Source organism: Myodes glareolus, chromosome 7, assembly GCF_982192425.1.
Source record: "Myodes glareolus chromosome 7, mMyoGla1.1, whole genome shotgun sequence".
NCBI classification, from domain to species: Eukaryota; Metazoa; Chordata; class Mammalia; order Rodentia; family Cricetidae; genus Myodes; species Myodes glareolus.
The window spans coordinates 4,909,820-4,933,547 of NC_142032.1; the positions used below are offsets into that span (position 1 = coordinate 4,909,820).

General features: G+C 47.4%; 1 protein-coding gene and 2 long non-coding RNA genes across 4 annotated transcripts; all 3 read right to left on the bottom strand.

Moving 5' to 3' along the window:
- Positions 1-483: 483 nt before the first annotated feature.
- On the bottom strand, positions 484-6,544 carry LOC125393558 (uncharacterized). 2 transcript variants are annotated; one of them, XR_007229850.3, is made up of 4 exons: positions 5,348-6,544; positions 1,964-2,120; positions 1,233-1,377; positions 484-997 (listed from the first exon to the last, which is right to left on the bottom strand). It is a non-coding gene; the product is annotated as an uncharacterized LOC125393558 (long non-coding RNA). The 2 variants fall into 2 exon arrangements; XR_015003351.2 differs by lacking the exon at positions 5,348-6,544 and adding an exon at positions 2,491-4,908.
- A 3,910-nt stretch (positions 6,545-10,454) lies between these two features.
- Positions 10,455-13,302, bottom strand: LOC146893692 (uncharacterized). The gene is made up of 2 exons (XR_015003349.2): positions 11,975-13,302; positions 10,455-11,237 (listed from the first exon to the last, which is right to left on the bottom strand). It is a non-coding gene; the product is annotated as an uncharacterized LOC146893692 (long non-coding RNA).
- A 6,981-nt stretch (positions 13,303-20,283) lies between these two features.
- Positions 20,284-23,266, bottom strand: Adrb1 (adrenoceptor beta 1). Its single transcript, XM_085694136.2, has one exon. It carries the CDS (start codon positions 23,081-23,083, stop codon positions 21,683-21,685), a length of 1,401 nt encoding a protein of 466 aa, XP_085550262.1. The 5' UTR covers positions 23,084-23,266; the 3' UTR covers positions 20,284-21,682.
- Positions 23,267-23,728: the final 462 nt, after the last annotated feature.

Consider the following 23,728-nt stretch of genomic DNA (forward strand, 5'->3'; position numbering starts at 1 on the left):
TGTGTAGCCCTGGCTGTCCTGTAACTCATTCTATAGACCAGGCTGGCCTCAGACTCAGAGATTTGCCTGCCTCTGCCTCCTGAGTGCTGGGATAAAAGACGTGAGCCACCACCCCACAGAGGTTTCAAATGTCGTGTGCTTTTGTTTCCTGCTTTTGGTCTGAGATGTGAGCTCTCAGCGGTTCCTGCCACTGTGGTTCCTGCCACTGTGGTTCCTGCCACTGTGCCTACTGCTGTGCTTCCCGTGGTCTTTACCACTCGGGAACCATCAGTCGAAATGAGCCTCCCTTCAGTAAGCTGCTTCGGTCATGGTATTTAACCATAGAAACAGAGAAGCAACTAATACAGTGTGTGTGTGTGTGTTATTTTACATGTGTGTTGTGTGTGCACATGCACATGTGTGAGTATATAGGCCTTAAGCAGACATAGAGTGTTGTATCAATTACTTGCTTTTGCTATAGTAAAACTCCATAGCCAAGGCAGCTTGCAGAAAGAAGGGTTTATTTGGGACCCACAGTTCGAGGGAGAAAAGCCTGCCACTGGGGCAAACGGTAGCAGACAGGCCTGGTGCCGCTGCAGCTGCTGACAACTCACATCTTGATCCACAAGCAGGAAGCAGAGAGCCAGTTTGAAATCACATCAGGCTTTTGAAACCTCGAGTTCAATCCAGTGACACACTTCCTCCAGCAAGGCCACACCTCCTCTGCCAACAGCCACCAACTGGGGACCCAGTCTTCAAATGCTAGAAGTGACTTTCCTGAATCCCTTGTCACCTTTATTTATTGAGACAAGGTCTTACACTGAACCTGCAGCTTATTGGTTCAGTTAGGTTTGCTGGCCAATGGTCTTCAGGGACCCAGCTGTCTCTGTCCCCATTCATAGGCCCCACGACTGAAGTTACAGCATACACTGCCATTGTACATGAATTCTCAGGATCTAAAGGAAGGTTCTCTTGCTTACACAGTGGGCACATTACCAGCTGAGCCATCAACCTAGACCTGGAAAACACTTGAGTTTTAACAGAGCAAATAGTAACTCAAAATTTCTTATAGCAGACACGTAATTATACAAGAACCAATTCCTCTTCCCCGAACATCTGGTTACATATGTTGTCTTGTGTTGTTTGGGGTGCATTCAGGCTAGAGTTTTGGGGGGGGTACTTTTGCATTCTTAGTCGTCATAGGCACCTGGTAGACGCCAATGAACACCTAGCAATCAGCATTTCAGAGATACCTTCTAGTCATGTCTGAGTGGCGTCCATCAGTAAGGCTCTCCGCTCCCGCAGCTGGTAGATGTGGATGGAGGCTGTCACATGAAGTACTGCTATTTAAAGGCCTTCAGCTCCGTTGAGCTTACTAGTCTGCCATGTCCTAGTGTTCTGTGAATTAGAATTCTGAATGTCTCCAAGTCAGGGGGGAGAAAAGTCCCGCAGTTTGGGGATACTGGCTCCAAAGAAAAAACACGCACGGTAAGAGAACACTGCCTTGGGATCTGAACAGATGCAACCCCGCAGCATCAGGGTTAAATGAGAATGCAGTCAGTCTGTGAAGATAGAGCCTTGGCTCGCACTCTTTCATAGCTGAGTCTTAACGGCTGTCCGAGGTATCCTAACTGGGTGTTGAGTTAGAGGGAACAGGGGCTGTGGAACAATCCTAACCTTTGGCCCCCACTGAAAACAAATCGGAGAATTTCTCTTGGCTGAAACCCAAGCTGTCAAAGTCATCCAACCAAGTGCGATTTGCACCAGGCAGTCTAACAGGGGTGCTTTGGAGAGTGTGGTCTGCCTCAGTCCCTTAGAAGAATATTCAGAGTGACAGGCAGGCAGCAGAAGCCTCTCAAGACAGGGGCTGAGAGGCAGGCTCTAGAGAGTGTGCTCAGGGGCCCAGCCCTTTCATTTGGGGCAAGTTGTTGACTTCTCTGAACCTCGTTTCCTCATCCCACAAAAGTACTAGAACGGAACTTACCTCCGTGTTCTCCTCCCTCGAGCGCTGGGGTACACAGAGAAGTAGGGGAAGCGAAGGACACCAAGGAGAGCTAGCTGTTGTTTCAAGCATTCTCTTTGGAGGTAGGCACCTCTCTGGAGACGGTGTTCTGTATTTCCATCCCCTTGCTAAGACAAGTCTGGGGAGTATAACATCAAGTGTTCCAGGTTATGGACAGAAGCAGGATACCTCAGGGAGGAAGCACCCTGAAGGATAGTTTTCCATGAAGGGCAACAGCCCTCTTTCTTGTTAGACTGACCGACTACAGCCCTTCCAAAGATGAGCTTCAGTAATGAATTCAGATGTAATTAACATCTCCCACTGTGACTTTTCCCATTGTTGCCGGCTTTTGGTTGCCTAATGACTGCATGTCTAGGACTCCTATTTTTAACAAACGTTTACAACCTGACAGATGACAGCGCTTAGGTTATAATTGTTGGTTAAAAATAGGACTCTCAACAGGTAGCTGCTAAAAGGAGGAGGGAGGCTGGCTTATGAGGGAAGGTCACCTGACAAGCCGTGATGAGCAGGGCGCGGCTGGAAAATGGCGGTACCAAGAGGAACAGGAAACGCAGGTCAACAGCGCTCTCCGTCAAGGGAACTGAGGGCTGTACGTTATGCAACAGGCAGACATGGCCGTGGCGGTGCCAAGAATCTGCTTCAAGCTGCCTTCACCCTGTTCTCACACGGAGTGACCTTCTTGGAAGTGGGTGAATTTGCCCTGCTATTCCTGGCAGCAGTTCCTGTTCTCAGGCTCCTGGTTCTACCAACTGCACTTCTGAAGTAAGGAACTCCACGTCTGCCTGATACCAGGCCTGGGTGCCAGACACATACTTTCGGTGACGAGGGGAAGGTCCTGCAGGAATTGGGCATCTGAGGACAGCAACTCCAGCCTGAAGAATGAAAACTGTTCCCTAGTGTTCCCTAGTGTGTGTAGGGGTTTGAGTTAATATCAATTAGAATCCGTGAGTTTTTGCATATTAATTAATGTCTGAATTGAATAGAAAGAAGGGATGTTTGTCTCTAAGACGGATGTTTTCAGAAGCTGGAAGAGGCTATCAGTTTGGAATACAGTCACGGAAAAGCTGTTTCCTACCATCTCTGACCACCCCACTGCATCACTACTCCCTGACTTTCTTCTGGTGCGTTTGTTTTCTGTCTGGAAGGTCTCACTCTCAGCTGCTCCTCACCTTGGGTGGACAAGACATCGTCACTGACTTCAATCCTCTCTGAGTCACAAAGCTACTTCCCTAGCTGTTCAGTGGGCTTCTCTCCTGGCGAGTGGACCTTGGAGCCCTGAGTCTGGAGCCACACATTTGATTCTGTTCCAAGGGGGTTTCCTTCTGGCGGATTCGGTTTTCTGTCCTGTCTTGCTTACTTATTTGTTTGCTTTACATTTGCTTATTTATTTTTGGTGTACACATATGTCCATGCAGGAGCCAGAACCCACGTGGGTTCTGAGGATTGACAGCAAACACCCTACTTACTGAGCCATCTCCCCAGCCCTGCCTTTCTCCATTTTGTCCTCCACCAGGCCTCCCTCCCTCATACTATGGAGTGTGTGGGATGGAGCTAAAGCTGACTTTCCGATTCTTTACCCTCAGACTTCCAGGGATACCCTTCCTCGCAGGATAGTTAAGCCCAGCGTCTTGATCAGATGCACAACCCCTTCTCCAGTCTACCCTTGCCTCTTCAGAGCCTGGGAACCTTATGATAAGGCTATGTCGATTTTCTTGGTGTCTTCCAAACACATCCTGCTCTTTTGAATTTTCCTGCCTATGAGATCTGTTTCTGTGTCTGGAACATCTTTTCTTCTTCTTCTTCATAAAAAGCACCCAAGTTTTATCTCCCTGGGGGATCCATGGAGGATATTTTCCCCTGCCATCCCAACTAGTTCTCTCCTGGTCTCTCTAGGGTTCCACGGTCAATTGTGTGTTTTGTATTACCGAGTTAGAGTCTTACGCTGGTCACTTCCCCCTCCAGGCCCCAGTGATTCTGGCACCACAGTTGGCATCCCTGTGTTTTCCTTATCCAATGAAGGACCTGGCATTTGGTTGGAGCTAATGATTTTTTCTCTTGATAGGAAGAGACCAATTAATTCAAAGTCATGGGTACGTAAAACCACACAGACAGTAGAAGGCAAGAGAAGACCCAAGGAGTGGAACAGTTCAGCTGTTCCCGCTCTTTCTGCATTCAACACTGAGGTTAGCAGAAATTATCCAAGCCCCCATTTGCTGGAGGCAAAGGATGCTGGAAGCTACACTGGTCATTTCTGAAAAGGGATCAGTGGCCTTTTGGTCCCCAAGTTAGGACAATTTTCCTAACTCTGAGAACTGTCCCAAACAGGAATTACGTACAACACTGTAATGCCACCGTATAGCCTGCCATTTGTCCTTGACTAATTCTCAGGGTCAGAAAATACTGAAACTGAGACGAACGCTTGGCCCCTGGACAGAAAAGGAGTCTGGAAGGGAGCGGCACCCAGGCAGCACCGAGGGTGTTGGAAATCTCAGAAAGCAGGAGATGGCGGCCAAGTGTGAGACGGTGGCCCCGGCAGACTACATCAGCAAGCTAAACAACGTGAAAACTTCTGCTCCTGGAACTCTGTCCGGGGGTCACGTCTGAGCGGCCTCTCCCTTCTGAGCCTGCGTTTGTCCTCGGAGGTGAGGCTCAGGACTCCGCCGTAAAGGCTGACCCCTCAGCGGCCTGGGAGCCCCTGCCATCACTATCCTGGAAGGTGAAAAGTGGAAGAAAATGGGAAGAAAATAAACTTCCTTCAGATTGGAAAAAGAGACTTAGGAATTTCTACGGCAGCTGAATTTGTTTGCTGATGTTAGAAGAGGAGCCTGGTGTTAACAATGCATGTGGGAGGATGCTGGCCCTTAAGGCAGAAGACTTGGTGCTCCATCTGGTTGGAAGTTATTCAGAGGGATTCGGAGACTTTCTATCCTGTCTTTTTTTTTTTTTTTTTTCAGGAATCCCCGTTCTTGAGACTAGATGAACCCCCTTGGTTCTTCTCTGTGAGCCCTGGGCTCTTTACCAAACAGCGAAACATAGGAACAGAACGGAGACCTCCTGTGTTACCCACACTTCCTTCTGCAGAGCAGCGACACTTTAGGACATGCACCACACCCAGTGATTCTCCCGAGACAACGGGCAAACAGTTTGCTGTGTACACAGCAGTTTACCCGTCCAGACTTGCTTGCAGGACCCTGCTCTGCACTGCACCAACCCTACGGTTTTACGTTACAAAGACTGCCCAATTCCATCAGTGAAAGCCCACTGTGAAGGACCTTCCTGGAATCGTGTGCCCACGCTAAAGCCCCACAGATGGCCTTTTCCCTTTGTCATTCCCAGGCTGCTCACCTGCCTTGTGATCTGGCTTTGCAGCACCAAGTGGTCTGAGGTCTCAGGGAGCTGCTCACAGACTGTTTTCAGTCTTGCTTTCCTGCTGGGGAGGCCAACCCCGAAAGAGACTGTCACATACTCAATAGGCCGACAGGACCATACTGGAATCTACATGTCCTCTCTCCAAGATTGCCTCAGAGCAGAAGCCGAGACTTCCTTGTCTGCAATCAGAGAGGTCAGATAGGATTACGTTGGCTCATTAAGTCTTAAGGTTCTGCCTTGCTCAAACTCTGTTAAAAACAAACTCAGGGCTGGGTGTGGTAGTACACTGCTGTAATTTCAGCACTTGTGAGGATTAGGAGTTCAAGGCCCAGACTCAGCAACACAGTCAGTTAGCTTGCTGGAAACCAGTCTAGACTACATGTGACCCTGTCTCAATAAGAGAAGTAAAATAAGACAAAATAAATAAATAGCAATTAAAAAAATAACAACTTAACCATTGCTCAAGTCATCCTTGCTCTTCCCTTCTCTTTTGCTAAAATGGGTTGAAACTGAGATGTTAGCAGAATAAAATGCAAACACAGCTAAAGGTTCTATCAGACGTGTGTGTGTGTGTGTGTGTGTGTGTGTGTGTGTGTGTGTGTGCTTGCACGCGCACATTAAACGGGTAACAAGACTGGCAATCTTAGCCATGTGTTAATATGCCCACTTTGGCGATAGCACACTCGAAGCTCCTGCTTTGAGTTGTCACCGTTATCAGATTCCATATTTTCATCAACCCCAAAACAAACCCCATGCCCACCAAGCAACTGCTCACCATTTCTTCCCCTCCCAGCTCCTGGGAACCACGAGCTGACATTCCACTCTGTGATTTACCAGTTCTTGGTGTGTTCCTACAGAGTCTGACAGTGTCTTGGTCAATGAGGGTTGCACATGTACCGTAAACTCTCACTGCCCAGTGCCACATAGTCTCACGTGATCATACTCTACGATGTTCACACAGGCATGAAATTGTCCATGGATACATTTCAAGATGTATTCCAATCATTCATGACTGTTTTTGTAATGGGCCAAAAGTCTGAGGCTTTTGGGAGGGTCTGCCTTTTTTGGCTTTATAGATTGTTTCCTGGGCACATCAGATGTGGGCACCTGTAATATTCATTTGTGTAGTGCATGTGTGTTTCTCCATGTGTGTACAGGTGCATTGCCTATGCATGTACATGTGGAGGCCAGAGACTGATATGGAGTGTCTTCCTTTATCATTATTGTATTTTTAGGACCACTGAGATCCAGGGGTCTGTCTGTGTCCACTACACCCCCAGCTCCCACCTCTGCCACCAAGTCCAGATTTCCACATGGGGGCTGGCGGTCTGAACTCTGGTTCTCATGCTTGTGAAGCAAACACTTTACCCACTGGGCCATCTCCCCGGCTCTTGTGATATCTTTGTCATACTGAGTAGCATCAAAAGAACCAGCCAAATGCAGTCATTATCATGTTAGAGGACTTCTCTCCTACTGGCAGGCAGAAGTGATCCTCAGAGGTAAGGAACAACAGAAGGGAAACTCTCCATAGGCCTTGGTCACCTGACCTAAGAGGAGCTGTCGCCGGCTCCTGGAGGAGGCAGCCAGAACCTGGATGTACAACCTGAGAAGGAAGATTGCAGGATGGGGGAGGAGCCAGGCACTTGGACCGCGTCTGTATGGTGAGAGGGTGGCCAGCTGCTGGATGAAGTCAAGCGATGGAGGAAGCTCTCTCTATTTGGGGTTCCTCTTACACGGCACAGTTTTCCTTCCCTTTCTGCTAGAGGCAGTCACTGCTCACTTCACTTCTGCAGCCACCAAAAGTCCACTGTGGCTTGTGGTAGCCGCTCCTGCCCTCCTGAGGGTCTCCCAAGGAACCGCTGGGGTGAAGTCTCTCCTTGAGGCTTGGACCAGAAGGGATGCTCTCAGAATTCTCTCCTACCACACTTCTCAAAATGCCACAGAGGAGAAATTCTGTGCCTAGAACTGTCAAGTCTGAATCACGATTTGATGTCAGGGGCTAATGTAAATCTTTATTCCCCTGTGACAGCTCAACACTTAAAAAAAATTGCTTCGTCATTTCCTTTCCTAGTTAATGTCAAATTGAAAATTGATGCTCTGATGGAGCCGCTGGTTGGAAATTGTGTGTCTTTTTCCCAGGGGTTTCTCCCCCACCCCCAGCCCGTGTTCTGCATGATAGAGGGACAGGAAGCTACAAAAAAGAGAAACTAAAACAACATGCCATTACTTTTCCTCTCTCCGACCTTTAAGAGGAAGGTAAAGGGACACAGTGAGTTCAGAAATATTTATTTTATGAATATTGCATTGAAAATCGCAAGTTGAGGTAAATGTCATAGAAGCTACGGAGGCACATGACCACTGTCAGTTTGAGGCGGCTTGAAAGGAGCTCTCAGCAGTACTGTCCTGGCTGTGAGGTTTTTAACCACTCACATTCTGTTCCAGTGTGGAAAACATCTGAGGTAGGAATTGTGTGTGGCGGGGTGGACTTGAAAGACACTGTGACTATTTCACATGGAAATGTGTGTGTGCCTTTCTGGAGTGGAGATTATAGTGTGTGTGTGTGTGTGTGTGTGTGTGTGTGTGTGTGTGTGTGTGTGTACATATGTATGAAAGCCAGAAGTAAACAACAGGTACCTTCCTCAGCCTCTCTCCATATTTATTTATAGGTAGGGTCATACTAAGTAGCCCTTTGTAGGCCAGGTCAGTCAGCCTTGAACCCACAGAGATCTGCCTGCCTCTGCCTCCTGAGTGCTGGATTTAAGGGCGAGCACCACCACACCCGGACTCTGACTTATTTTGAGACAGGGCCTCGCTGAACCTGGAGCTCACAGACGACCTACATTGGCTGGCCAGCAAGCCCCAGGATCATCCTGCCTCCACTTCCTGGGTGCTGGGTTACAGCCACATGCTACCATGCCCTACTTTGTATCAAACTCAGGCCACATGCCACCATATGCTACTTTGTATCAAACTCTATTCGTGCCAATTACAGTCAAATGCCACCATGAGCTACTTTGTATCAAACTCCGTATATGCCAGTTACAGCCAAATGCCACTAGGCATTTGTATCAAACTCGGGTCCTCATGCTCATAGAGCAAGCGCTTTACCAATTACCTATGCCTGAAGCCCCCATGTTGACTTCTGAAAGGTGTCTTCTATCTGCAGTTCTAAGAAATCGACCTTGTCAAGGGCATTGTGTTGCCTGGAGGTTGGTGCAGGCAGACAGAAGACTGGCTTTAGACTTCAGTTGCTTCCCCTAAATGTTTCTCTCATTGCTGTGATGATTCTCACTACTGAAATTCTCTCTAGGATTCAATCTTAGTTATTTTTAAATCAATTTCATTTGGGTGAGGGATATAGTCCAGTGGTAGAGCATTAGCCTAACACACACAAGGCCCTAAGTAAAAAAAAAAAAAATCAGTAACACACACGCACATGTGCACACAAACACTCCTCCAAATCTCTATTTAAATAACTCTTTATTGCTTCATTGTGTTTACTGAATAACATTACCGGTGGATGAATTGGCAGACCATATGTGAAAGGTTTAAAACGCTCTGTTGCTTCCCTCATGAGCAGGTGATATTCTACAAAGAGACATGTCGGCACACAGGTCTACAAACTCATACGCCAAATTCCCAGGTCCAGAGAGCGCTGAAGATAGAGTTTTTCCATAACTCATTTGGCAGTTAATGTGACCTTACTTGAACTCATTTGGCAGCAAAATCTGACTTGAACTGGCGTGAGGCTATTTATAGTCATTATTTATCTACTTGGCATGAATAATCATACATTTCACAGTAGAGACACTAATATTTGATTATAGGATCCTGAACTGGACCTTACTTAGTGAAGCGTGTAATGTCTTCTATTACTATTTATCTTACTAAAATTAAAAACAATCTGAATTTAAAAAAAACATATATGGCCCCTCAGGGCTTTGAATGAGAGTTTGTGGCCCTATTCCATTTATTTTACATAAAAAGACAGACAGACACACACACACACACATACATACACAGGTGCATGTGTACATAAGCATCTATAAATATGTACGAGTCTAAATTGGATATTTTCAGGATATGAGTTTGGTGTGTCTTTGGTCACTCTTAAAAAGGGACAAAATATCTTTTAAGATTGAAATGACAGCTACTTCTGATTTTTGAAAAATGAACTTTTAGAGTACTTGTTCACATTGTGCCTGTTAAGGATTCAGAAGTACAAGCTGGAGAAACACAAGCTGACTGTGAGCTCCCAGAAAGACAAGCAAGGTGCTTAACAAGGCTGGGAGAGGAAGGAGGCCAGAAAGGTTGGATGGCCCAGAGGTTCTGGTAAAGGAAGAAATTCCAGATGACTGACTGCAAGACCTGTTGCTATAATTAATAACATATTGTACATGTCAAAGTTGTTATGAAGTTAGATTTTAAATGTTCACATCACAAATAGAGGGTAGAGTTAAGGACTTTTGAAAAGGACCTGAGTTCAGTTCCCAGGACTCATAGCAGGTGGCTTACCACTGCCTATAACTCCAGCTCCAGGATCTGATACCCTCTTCTGGACTACATGGACACTCACACACGTTACATTCATACACACACACACACACACACGCACACATCACACACACGTTATACACACATGTCACACACAATCTCTTTCTTACACACACTCACCCATATTCATACCCACACACAATTCATACATTCAGACACACATATGCCACACGCACGTCACACATGTTTACAACCACACACAATTCACAAAGACATTCGCACACAGACACATATGTACTCACACACATTCACAACAACACACAATTCACACACACACATACGCACTCACACACATATAAAATAAATAAAAGTAATAAATTTTTTTTTAAAAAGGGATAGGTGCTTAGTGGTGGCGGACACCTTTAATCCCAACACTCAGAAGGAAGAGGCAGGTGGGCCTCTTTGAGTTTGAGACCAGCCTGGTCTACAGAGCAAGTTCCAGGACAGTCAGGAATGTTACACAGAGAAACCTGGTCTCAAAAAACCAAAACCAACCAACCAACCAAACAAACAAACAAAAGGACAGGTATGTATGGAGATGGATATATTAATTAGCTTGATTAAATTATTAGTATATGATGTATATCAATACATATATTTATCTTACATTGTAACATTGATTATATAAAACTATTACGTCAGTTAAACAATACAAAGTTAAATACAGTATACACATATGAAATGAAATAAGAGAAACAGAAGAGAGTGCCCACCTGATCGCCAAGACCATTTATCTAGGGCTTGGAAACTTACTCAGCAGTTGCTGCTTTTGCAGAGGACCAAGGTTCAATCTCCAGCACTCACGTGGTGGATCACAACCATCCGTGACTCCAGTTCCAGGGGATCTAACACCCTCTTGCGGCCCCCAATCTCATGTACATGATGCACTTATACACATGTAGGCAAAATGCTCATACATACAAAATAAAGATAAATAAAAAGCTTCCTAAAGGGCTAGCACACGACTAGAAAAATGAATAAATACTATAAATTGATCTGCCTTACAGAAAAATGGCAATTATAATGATATAATGGCTGGGAACAAAAACATCCAACTTTGCAGTTGATTCCGCTACTTCAGACTCTGCTCTAGGACTGTAATCTAAACGGAGTAATATTGAACCCAGTTCCTCGGTGCCATGATGAAATTCACCACTTGTCTTCCCTGGACAAACGTGGTCCTCCTCTTAGACATCTGGCCTCTTGAGGCTGCAGCCTGCATGGGCCCTGCAAGGCGTGTCATTCTCAGGGGCTGAACCTGCTAAGCTGCTCCAGACACTGTGAATGATGAACATATACTTCCAAATCCATCCTATAGGCAAATCAGAGAAATGCAGATTTCAACGTGGGCTAGACACAAATGTGTTGTGTTTTGGGGAAAAGACACTGTTAAACGAAACAGGAATACCACTATCTGGTAGTGAGATGGACTGAGTCAAACGCCTGGTACCCAGAATGTGGAAAGAGAACCAGGAGCTTTTCCACTGGAAATGCGTACTCTTCTCAGAGTGGCAGGGAGCCTGTAAAACTCCTCCCGCCCCCTAGGCTTCCATTAACTCAGAAATAATGGATGAGAACAGAGGGAGGAGGCTCCTATAAAGAGACAGCCAGGTCAACAAGACTTGGCTGTGACCGGCAGAGTCCTCTGAGCTTCCATAAAGAAGGAATGTTTCTATTGGGGAGTGAGGTAGAGTGAGAGCCGGCGTGTGTGAGAAAATGGAGAGTCAATAAGCTCTACCCAGGGGAGCAAGGAGCATGGGGCTTGAAGGTAGGAGGCTCCCCGAGTTTCAGGGAGCCAGCTCTCTGTTCTGACCTCAGCCTTGCTAAGAGCCTTGTCATTATAATTGTCTTCCCTGGGTGTGGAAAGAATGCAGAGAATAGGCTTTATGTCTTCTGTGCTCTAAATTATTGAAGTGATCTTCTGATTGTCTATATCAGTCTTAGAAAGTGGTGCAGAGAAATGTGTTCATACCAAACAGGTTGCAGCGGTTAAGGCAGAGAGCTCGTAAATGCCACACGGATGCTCAGGCATCCCCAGTCCTCGCCTACCTGCTCAGTCTGAAGCGCTGCACTGAGCATCTTGTGAACAAGAATTCTGGGACCATGATGCTGTTCGAGCCACCGTGTGACCCAGCTAGCCACCTCTGAATATGTGCTCCAAATGATCAAGTCAGTGTACCATAGAGACACCTGCGGACCCGTGTTGATAACGGCACTGTTTCCAAAGGCAAGATGTAGAATCAGTCTAGGCGTCAATAGAATAATGAAGAAAATGTGAGTGCACATACACACATATGTACACATATGCACACAAGTACATATTAGCACACACATGCACATACACACAATGAAGTTTTATGCAGCTATGAAGAACAAAGTTATATTATTTTGCAGGAAAATGGACAGAACCAAGCAAAAACCAGCCAGACTCACAAAGGTTAAGGATCACATGTTTTCAGTCATGCAAAATTCATATAAAAGACATTAAAATCAAAAGTTAGACTAAAAAAGCAATAAAGATTGAAAAGAGGGAGAAGAGGTGTGGAAGAGGGTGATGGGAGTGAATCCCAACCATATACTTATATGAAAATGTCAGAATAAAGCCCTTTCCCCACTAGTGTATGCTGGTGAAAGACACACAGCACTGTTTAAAATGAAGTGCATTGCTAAGAACATGCAGGTATATAACACTAGAGGAAAGACTGTCACCTAAGTCTTAACTCTTCGGCAGAAGGCATGTTGACAGATATAACTTCCCTTGAGCAGCTGAGGATTCCATGTAAGATCGCTCTCTCCCTTCAATGATATGATGATTAGGAGGAATCAGTCTCAAATGCAAATGCCAGGAGGGCTGTGATGCCCGTATGCTATTATGACGTATTATTTATAAAGATATACGCAATTGATCTTTAATGGCTATATTGCTATTTCTGTGGTAAAAGCATGCAGAAACAAAATTTAAATCAGAAATTTGTACATCTCCCAGACATGATCTGTGTTTGACTGCGCCTTGAACAAACTTCCTGAAATCAGGAGCCTCACACTGTAGGGCATGGCCTTCAGGCCTTAGGCACTCAGAGACCTGCTTGGTAAGGGTGCATTTCTCTGAGTTAGCTCTGAAATTAAAATATAAAAATAAAAAGCTAAGTTAATAAAGAGCTCATATATTAGAAATGATGCCATTACTAGGTTTTTTATTTTGCACAGTAGATTACTGAACAGACTCAATTATGTTTTGAAGATTAAGGAAGAAGTTATAGTCACCTGTCAGGCCATTGATAGCTAATCTTTCAACAACACTGCTTTAATCCTGACATTGCTGGTTCACAAGTTGCTGTGGTCAGGAAGGCAGAGTCTATAAACATTCCCCCTCCCCCCCCCCCCCCCCGCTCTCCAGAGGCTCCTCCAGGTTTCCAGGTACACCTTCAGTTTCTGCACCAACAAGAAATCCTTGCACTCAGCTATTTCCTATCAGAACGCTCATCTTGAGTACCCACAATGCTTTGCTTTTGTTCACATAGCTTTCTTCCCCTTGTGACTTCCCAGGGAATGGCCTTTCTTGCCACTCTACCACCCTCAAGTTTATGTTACCACACCATCCTCTCTGTCCTCTGCTAACGAGTTGAGATGGGTTCTAAGTGACAGACACACACCAGATTTCCCAGGATTAGCACACACATGCAAATGCAGACACGTATGCATGAAATATCTCATCGATAATGGTCTTATACACCGTTTACATGTCAAGACACTAATTTAATCTGTTTATTTCTTCTCTTTAAGAAAAGCTACTAGTAAATGTGAAAACTGAACACAGCTTGATTTGTGTTTCTATTGGATGGAGCTGGTTTAATTTTCCCTTCTAGTCCATATGTCTGGTACATAAGTACACCTGCCTCATTACCACATTTTCTGGAGGTGGGGGAAGCCTAATGTCCCCAAAGTGTTGAGTGTCTTGGGGACAGACTCGGAGAGGCAGGGTGAGCATATAGCACCCTCAGTCAGCAGTCCCTGGGCATGTGAATCACAGAACAGTGGTCACAGGAGGCTGCCCATGCGTTGTGAAGACAGCACCCACGCCCTGCAGGTATATTACCACACTGAAGATTGGAGGAAAACTGAGCATCTGTGTCCTTCAGGGAGCGAGTTGCACTGTTGCCTGATGGAGGGAAACTTCTGTTGCATTTTTTTTCTTTAGATCTTCAGAGCTTTGAGGCACTGGTGACACTGATTTTGTGTGTGTGTGTGTGTGTGTGTGTGTGTGTGTGTGTGTGTATGGTATGGGAGGTCCTTCTGTCTATGTGTTGCTTTTATTGGTTAATGAATAAAGAAACTGGCTTGGCCTGATAGGATAGAACAGAGCTAAGTGGGGAAGACTAAACTGAATGCTGGGAGAAAGGAGGCAGAGTCAGAGAGAAGCCATGGAGCCCCGCTGGAGCCAGATGGAGCTTTACCCAGTAAGCTACAGCCACGTGGCGATACACAGATTACTAGAAATGGGTTAAAATGTAAGAGTTAACCAATAAGAAGCTAGAGCTAATGGGCCAAGCAGGGATTTAAGTAATACAGTTTCTATGAGCTGCCGGGTGGCTGGGAAACAAACAAACAGCCTCTTACTACAAGCCCCACAATGTTGGATTGGGCAGAGTCAAAGGCAAAGCAACCTTAGAAGCGCTTAGCATTTTAAGAACTGCTCCTGGACAGAAAAGAATTACAGATACACAATAGGACAGATTCAGACATAAAAGACTTCTAAAAGAGTCATACATAGTGTTGGATAAATGTACATAGGCTTAGGAAACAAACAAGTGACCTTCTACTACATACATACATGCACACACACATATATATAACATATATATTATATATAATTTTATATACATTTAGATACATACACACATGTGTGTATATACATACATACATACATACATACATACATACATACATACATACAAAATTCCAATAAGGGTGATATGCTGGTGTCAGCTAATACTTGGTGCCAGGCATGTTTGCTCTCTTCTTCAGCCAGGAGAGATCTCTGGGACTAGAGATGGCTCATCATTGACAGCAGAACAGAAAGCGATGCTGTGGCATTGCTGAGAAAAGCAAATACGGTTACTTAGAACACAGGAAGCCTTGGAAGGGGCCACCACGATGGCTGAGGGGCAAAGGTGCCTGCCACCAAGCCTGACAGCTCTGAGTTCGATCCCTAAGACCCCTATAATGGAAGGAAACTGACTACTGAAAGCTGTCCTCTGACCTCTTCATGGTGAGCTGTAGCCTCCTACATAAATGCCATGAAAAAAATGCAATAAAAAACCACAATCTTTTAAAAGAGAATAAAGAAATGATTCCTTGGAAAACATCCTAAGTACCTTTGACACATCTGTGAAGATGTAATTCTCATGTGTTCAGAAAGCCAGCGACGGGCTGGTGTTGATGCTCACATTCCTCACCGTAAAGCTGGTAAGGTTCTGGAAAGAGAATCGCACCAGGCCATCCATGTCAGATGCCCCAGGGACAAACCAGGAGTCAAGGCTCTCCAAAGAGTTCCAATCTGCTGTAAAGGAAGCGTCCACAGAGACAAGGCAAAATGCGTGGCGGACCAGAAATTTAACACTCAAGTTACTCCAATCCCATCGATTCTGCATTGATTGAGGGAGAACCTGGTGTAGGCTGAGGAATCACCAACCAGAGGCCTCAAGATTCTTCACATGCCAGTGTCTAGAACCTCTCAGTGACTCTGGCTTTCTTGGGGATGCCTATGGGGGGAGCTTTAGCTCAGGACTGATCCCAGAATCATTTAAGTGCAATCATGCTTTACGGAAGAACGTCTTCCTAAAAACATTACCTATAATGGCTTTGAAAAAAAAAAAAAAACTCCCCACGCTGCCAAAAATGCAAGTGCTGCATCTAGTAATGTTTACTATTTTTAAATGGATTTTTAACAAGGCTCTCAGTATTGCAGCTAAGTTCCTGCAGTCAGAATGACAGATATTTGAAGTCAGCAGAAGTTCCTGTGGATTTGATGCTGTTTGTTAAATTGGGAACAAAAAGACACAATATCCCACAAGCTGAAAAATTTAAAAAAATAATAATAAGGCAAACTCCTGTGGCTCTCAGCAGTTTTCATCTCCAACCACTATTCCAAGAAAAGAACAACCTAGATAGTTACTATTAGCTTTTACAACTCAACACTAAATTATAGCGTCAAGGGACTTTCCAAGTTGACTTGCTCTTCTCCAAGTACCCGTGGTTTCGGAATCATTAAACTCTTTTTCACCGTGAGTAACAAACAGGTTTTTAATTCCGTGCTTGGGAAGCAGATTATTTTATTCAGTTGTGGTTTCTTTGGAATTTTAAGTACAATTTTAAAAAGGAAGAACGATTTGTTTGGAAATGTGGGGTTATGAATATATATATATATTCTGATATATATATATATATATATATTCTGCTATTCTTAGCTCTTCTTTTCACTTTAAAAAAAAAAGCCCCATGGATTGTAGTGGGTGGAGTTGCTAGGAAAAGGGCAGGCAGTCAGAGAGGAAGGTAGGAGAGGTGAGGTAAGCAGGGCAGAGAGAGGACCCCTTCCACCGGCGCTTCTCAAAGGGAATCACCAGCAAACTTACCCAGCAGGCTTTGTGAAGAAAGAGTTCTGATTGGCAAGGAAGCCTGCTTACTTTCCCAAGGTCACTGGGCACGGGAACCACAATTAGAGGAGTCAGGGAGGCCCCACATGGGCCATTTGTTTGGGCAGGTTTTCTGTTCTTCCAAAGGTACCCCGATTCCCACAAACTGACAGACTTAGTAAAAAGACAAAATCAACTTCAGCTCACATCATAGAGTTGATTGCTGAGCAGCTAACGGCAGCAGCAGACTGATGAGGTAGAACGGCTAAGAAGTTGACAGCGTCCGAAGCCCAGGCTTCAGGGTGACTCGTGCCCTCAATCCTGGACCCACAGGAGGGCTTGGTGGGAAAGGATAAACAATAACCTGAGGAGTAGTTGCTTCATTCTGAGCAATACTAGAAGTCTTGGGAGAACACTGAAACACGGCAGCAAACAGATTATAGGAAAACGTCGTGTCAGAAATAGAAGGCGTTCTCGCTAGCTGCTCTTAATGAACAGCTGTGAGCAAGGTATGTGTTGAAGAGGGGCAGGATTGGTGCACCAGGAAGTGCAGAAAAATCAACGTGTTAGAAACTATTTGTGGGAAATGGAGAGAACTTGTGGAGAACTAGATGCCCTAGGGATGCCCAGGTCATTCGCGAAGAAAAGGCCAGCAGAAGTGATGGTTCAGCGCAGGCTGTGATTCGTGCCCAGTGTCTGAGTGAAGCGGACGTTTAAAGGCAGCAACTTCCTGGGGTCGCTAGCATGCCTGCAAAGACACTGTTCTCATGACCAGCCAGCCCATCATGGGCCTCTCAGGCTCCTGGCTCTGTGTAGCCTGTCATTAGAGCCTCTTAACTGTCCCAGGACCAAATCTGATGCACTGAGACTCCCTCTTTCTACTAAAAGGACCATTGATACAATAAATTAATCTATGAAGCACTTGGTTATAATAATGATAATACCACCAGGATTATGCTTTAGGGCCTGGTCGGTAGACTCTAAATGACAGTAGGTTAAAGGTGAGTGTTTCCAGAGAAGGCTAGTCTCTGCGAAATGGACTGCCGAAGCATGCCTTAAAGTCACTACATAAGAGCAATGCTATTCAGGATATAGAGGTTTAAAAATTAAGAGATTCAGAAGCAATATTCTGGATGGGAATTAAAAAAAAACGTGGAGAGTGTGAGTGACAGGGAAGAAGGAGAAATTAATTTAATTCCATTTGCTGATGTGGCTACAGGGAACTATTTTTAGGTATAATCCAAACACTGCATATCTTCTCCATTTTGATTAGTAGAAAATTGGCAGGGAGCCAAAAGAACTAGTGTTTCTCCGCCAGAAACGTACAAATAAAACTACATTATCTGGACCAATGCATTTAATCTGAGAAACGTACAAATAAAACTACATTATCTGGACCAATGCATTTAATCTGAGCTACTCCCGAGTTTTATTTCCCCCTAAGACCACAAGGTCCAGCTTTGTTAGAGACATGCAGAAATCTTTGACAAGTAGCAGCAGAAGTTCTAGACTAACGTTTCCCTAGAACATTCCCAAGAAGCTGTTCCACAAACTTAACTCTCAAGGATCCTCAGGCAGTTAGGGCACAGAACTCCTGCCTGGCAATTTTAAATAATACCAGAGGAAGTCAGCAATTCCACACAATGTGAAATTAAAATAAGTTGGGGAAATACGCTTAACAAGGAGAGGTTTCCCAATAGGCACTTAGAAGTTATTAATAATTCCAGTCCCAAGGAAAGCACAGAAAAATAAACTCAATGGGCCAAGCTCAGGAGTGGCAAATTCATAAAGGGCCATTTGACATAGCATCCCAGTGTCCACTGCTGCACTCAGGGGAGGGTCCAAGAAAATTCTGATCTCTCCATGACTCCAAAACCTGACAGTGCTCAAAGTCACTCCCAGTGTAGCAAACCACCAAAGTCTGACTGCATTTCAATCCACTACTGTGGGAGTAAGGTGCACACCTCTGGCAATTTGACGCACACAGATACAAGTGCACACACACTGCCCTTCTGCCTTCTCTGCGATACTGTTTCAGCAGCTCACACGCGAGACTGGTCGGCAAACCAGCTTCTGCCATTCCTGCTGCACATGGCTGTCTTCCTAAACAACAACCCAAGGTAGTTTTCACGTGTATTCAGAATCAGGGACACGGTCTGTCTGTGAATCTCTGTAGCGCCTGGTTGGGGAACATAGAGGATCCCACAGCAATGCTTTCCTGTCTCCTACAAGCACATATAAACAGGTCCCTCATCAGAAAGAGCTCCTCTGGTTCATGACAGAGACTGGGCACATCTACCAAGTAGTTAAGCTATACCATTTGTTGAGCTGAAAGGGCATTGGTGACCTCAGCCCTGAGGTTTGCAGGCCCGCACCTATCCTCTCTCACACTGAAAGCACGGCATCACCCAGACACTTCAGGGTTCTTCAGAGGACACGACAGGCACTGTGCTTTAGCGTTTCAAACAACAACAACAACAAAAACCCCTCCAACAGAATGTGTGTGCATATTTGGGGGGGGGGAGCAGACTAGAACAAATTTCATGAAGTTCCTAGGGAACTTACAGTGCTTTTTTAAAAATTCTGGGTTGGATTTACATTTTCCAAAATAAGTTTAAGTATTATCTTTTCCAAAACTTTACCAACGTGGTTTCCTTCCCCTCCCTCGCTACTTTCCTTCCTTCCTCTTTCTTTCTTCATTTCTCACTTTCTTACTTTTTCTGAAAAAAAAAAAAAGGTGGGGGAGTACATGTCTGAGGTGCCTTTGTTGGCTGCTGTTCGTTCAGCCTTCCTTCCACAGGGGTCGGAAAGGGCAGCACCATTAGCCTTTTCAGACACTGTCCCCGGGCCAGCAGACCTGCTGTTGTGGACCGGGTTGCTGCGTCCTGCCTTTGCCTGGAAGCCGCTGTCTGTTCGTCTCAGAGTGGAGCCTGAGCCAAAACCTTACACTTTCCATTGTGCTTGCCTTACAGCCCAGTCGTGAAATGAAAAGCTTGTTTAAACGTATTAAATAAACAGATTTGGGGAACGCACAATTAATCTCAGGATGGAATTTTACTATACGCTCCTCGGGGACTGATTTTAATGAAAAATACGCTATTCATTGGGTGCTATAACTCTGTTAGAAAGTTAAGGGAAAGTGAAGGGAGTTCACTTTGCTTTTCCTGCCCACCCAGAACGTCAGTTGAAAAGGATCTAGGTACTTACTTACGGTAGAGATAATATTTACTTCAGAAGCTCTTTTATACATCTTTGCTTAACCATGAAAGTTTTTTTTTCCATTCTAAGAAGCCACTGGAGAAATCCGAACCCACAGTGATTTTCAATGGAGAGGCAAAAGTAAGCTGTGGCAGCTACTTGCCCAATTGCAAGTGGGCAGCATTACCCAGTCGGTCACTCCTTCCTGCCCGTGTTTTCCGAGCTGTCACTGCGGAGTTACCTGGCCCCAACACTTTCTCTGTCTTTCTCCTTTGCAGAAGACACACAGTGCCTTCTTCAGTCAAGTGCAGCAGATGGCACCGTGCTGGCCAGTGCCTAAGGTGTCTGGACTACCTGGGATCCCACTGGGAAAATTTAGGGCAAATCTGTGGTTCTGGGTAGGTGGACTCCTTTTTTGCTCTAGAGCATTTTGCTTGTAATTGAGTCATGAAGAGATATTAAAGGGGCTGCCAGTCTGACTTTCTTGTCTTCGCTGACCCCTTACAGACACACGGCACAGAATCCTGGTCGTGCTGCACTGGTGTTTATTGCACATGGACCAATTCCTCACACAGTAGCTAGTTGCACCAGAGTCTAGATACTCGGTCACACACAAGAGGAAGCAGAATATACACAGGAGTGCTAAATTTTACCAGCAGATTCACGTGGGCACTTGGACATTAAAAAATAATAATAAAAATACGAAAGATAATAATATTTATAATATGGATACAGTTACAGTACCATGATAAGAGTATAAAAAGTAACTTCCCAGTAAAGCATCAACTCAATAACATAATAGACAAGAGAAATTGAGCTTGAGTTTTATTTTAGCCTTTTAAGATCTGCCCACCTCCCTGCCCCATTAAAAATATTTATTTTTTGTGCAAGTTAACATCTTCTGTGGACTTTACAATGCCTAACACTGTGCAAAATGGCGTTTGCAACCACAGTTTAGTTTTGTTTTTTGTCGTCTTTGCTTTTAGCCACATGTGCAATAATCTCAAATCTCAACTGTTTCCTTTTTTTTTTTCTGTCCTATCGTCAGTTGACAGAGTCACATGTCACAGAGAGACTCAGCGCCTGGTCCTTCCAACTAATATTGATACATAAATAAGCTGTTTAATATAAACAAGTCTTTCTATCTTGCTGTGCAATATGCACAGAGTGAGGTAGAAAACACTCAGCAGGACCACCGAGGCGCGCAGAGGACAGGGTTTGCCCTCCAGGAGAAAGCAAGGTGAACCCTGTTCCACGAATAGCTTAACGTTTCTCGAAACCACATTAGTCTGTTTCGCATCCATCTTTTCCCTTTGCTTTAACAACAGGAGACACCAGTACTCCGGAATTAATATGCAATTTCTTTAGAAAGCAAAAGGAAACACTTCCTGGCTAATTATCGCCGCCCCCACCCCCACCCCAAACTGGAGCTGACTGCTTAGGTTCCTAGGTGTGGAACCGGAAGGCCAGGTGATAGACTTAATTATCCCCTTCCCTTCCCCACCTAGTTTCCACTCGGGTCCTTGCAAAAAAAAAAAAAAATGTCAAAACCCATCTGGAAAAAAATAAACAAAATAAAACAAAAAACAAAACCTAAAGGTCCATCACGAGTACACACAAAAGGCCGAACCACAGAGAGAAAGGAACCCAAGGCAAATCAGAAAGCCACACTCTCCCAACTCCTCCCAAACTTTCCTTTTTGCGCAACGGTCGGTCTGGGGCTTTTCTGTACGACTCGGATGATTCAGATAGATCTGTGGGCTTCGAGTTCACCTGCTTTCGGTCTTGAGTAAACAGAGGTCTCCTCTCTTCCCTGGGGAGCGGCTTTGAGGCACCCCGGCGAGCTCTCTTCCTCTAGGGACGCAGAGCCTGGGTCCAGGCCGGGACTATGGGGACCGGCGTCCGTGCGCCCGGGAAGCCTGGCCCTCTACACCTTGGATTCGGAGGAGAAACCCCGGCGCCCCGGCTCGTCCAGGCTCGAATCGCTGTCCACGGTTGTCGCCCCGCCGTTGCAGCCAGCCCAGGGCTCCAGCAGGCGCGCGGGTGGTGTGGCCCCGGCGTCGTCGTCGTCGTCGTCCGAGGGAGCTCCGGGAGACGGTGGCGGCCCAGCTCCCGCCAGGCAGCCCGAGGCGCGCGGCCGGTCCCCGTGGGATGCGCGGCGTCTGCGGGCGGCCCGGCGCGCGCAGCAGAGCAGGCGCTGGAAGGCCTTGCGGAAGTCGGGGCTGCGGCAGTAGATGATGGGGTTGAAGGCCGAGTTGGCGTAGCCCAGCCAGTTAAAGAAGACGAAGAGGCGATCGGGCACCAGGTCGCGGTGAAAGGCCTTCACCACGTTGGCCAGGAAGAAGGGCAACCAGCAGAGAGTGAACACACCCATGATGATGCCCAGCGTCTTGAGCGCCTTCTGCTCGCGCAGGGCCACGAGGCGCGACGGCCGCCGCTTGCTGGAGCGCCCGTTGGCCAGCGAGTCTACGGGGCGCGGTGGCCCTGGCGACGGCGAGGGCGCGGGTGAGGGCGGCCGGGTTGGGGCGCCGAGGAAGCGGCGTTCGCAACTGTCGATCTTCTTCACCTGCTTCTGGGCCTCGCGGAACACTCGCAGGTACACGAAGGCCATGATGCACAGGGGCACGTAGAAGGAGACGACGGACGAGGCGATGGCGTAGGCCCGGTTGGTGACGAAATCGCAGCACTTGGGGTCGTTGTAGCAGCGGCGCGCCTCGTCGCTCTCGGCCCGCCACCAGTGCATGAGGATAGGAAGGAAGGACACTAGAGCCGAGATGGCCCACACCGTGCACACGAGGGCCCGCGCTCGCGCGCGCGTCAGTAAGCTCTGGTAGCGGAAGGGCGACGTGATGGCGAGGTAGCGGTCCAGGGCGATGACACACAGGGTCTCGATGCTGGCCGTCACACACAGCACGTCCACCGAAGTCCAGAGCTCGCAGAAGAAGGAGCCGTACTCCCAGCGGCCCCATACCACGATGGTGGCCCCGAAAGGCACCACCAGCAGTCCCATGACCAGGTCGGCGCTGGCCAACGACATGATGAAGAGGTTGGTGAGCGTCTGCAGCCGCGGGGTCTTGGCAATGGCCACGATCACCAGCACGTTGCCCACCACGATGAGCAACACGATGAGCGCCAGCAGTAGGCCCATGCCCGCAGTCCACTGCTGCGACAGCGGCGCTGAGCCCTCGCTGGCGGGAGGCAGCAGCGAGGCGGGTGGCGACGCAAGCACGAGCAGCCGCGCCGCGGTGGCCGCGCCGTCGGGCAGCGGCGCGGCCGACGACAGGTTGCAGGGTTCGGAGGCGCCCAGGGCGAGCGCCCCCGCGCCCATGCCGAGCTGCGGAGGCCGGGGGCGGGGGGTGTGGCGGGGCTGGGCCGCGACTGGGGAACACCCCAGGAGCCTGGGCTGCGGGGCCCGCGCGGGGAGATCGCGGCCAGGTCAGGGCAGCCGCGGCTCGGGGCCGGAGGCATGGACGCCGGGCACCTTCTCCGCCGGAGCCGAGCGCTGTCGCCGCCGCCGCCGCCGCCGCTGCTGCTGGAGCCGTTGCCGCTGCTGGAAGAGCCGCCGGGACCTCAGCATGTTTCTGAGCGCGCGGGGCCGACAGCTCCGGCACCCAACACCCACCCCACCCCGCTGCCACCCCCCTAGCCAGCCCCCGGGGCCTCGCGTCAATCTCCAGCAGCCAATCGCCGCCAAGGCACGCCCCCGACAATGGTGCCCCCACGCCCCAACACCCGGCACCCCCTCCTACCCGCGATTGAGCGGCTCCAAAGATTCCGGGCGGACTGCGGAGCCAGCACCTCCCCGGCACCCACCGGCTGCAGCGAGCGCGCCCTTTCCTGCTCCGGCTTCCACCGGAGTCGGGTCTGCTGCGCCCACTGCGGCGTCCGCCGCCTTCTGCGTCCCCGCCCCCTCCAGGGGTCCCCGCTCGCCCCAGCACCCAGCTCTCCTTTTGCCTCCGGCGCTCCGCTCCGG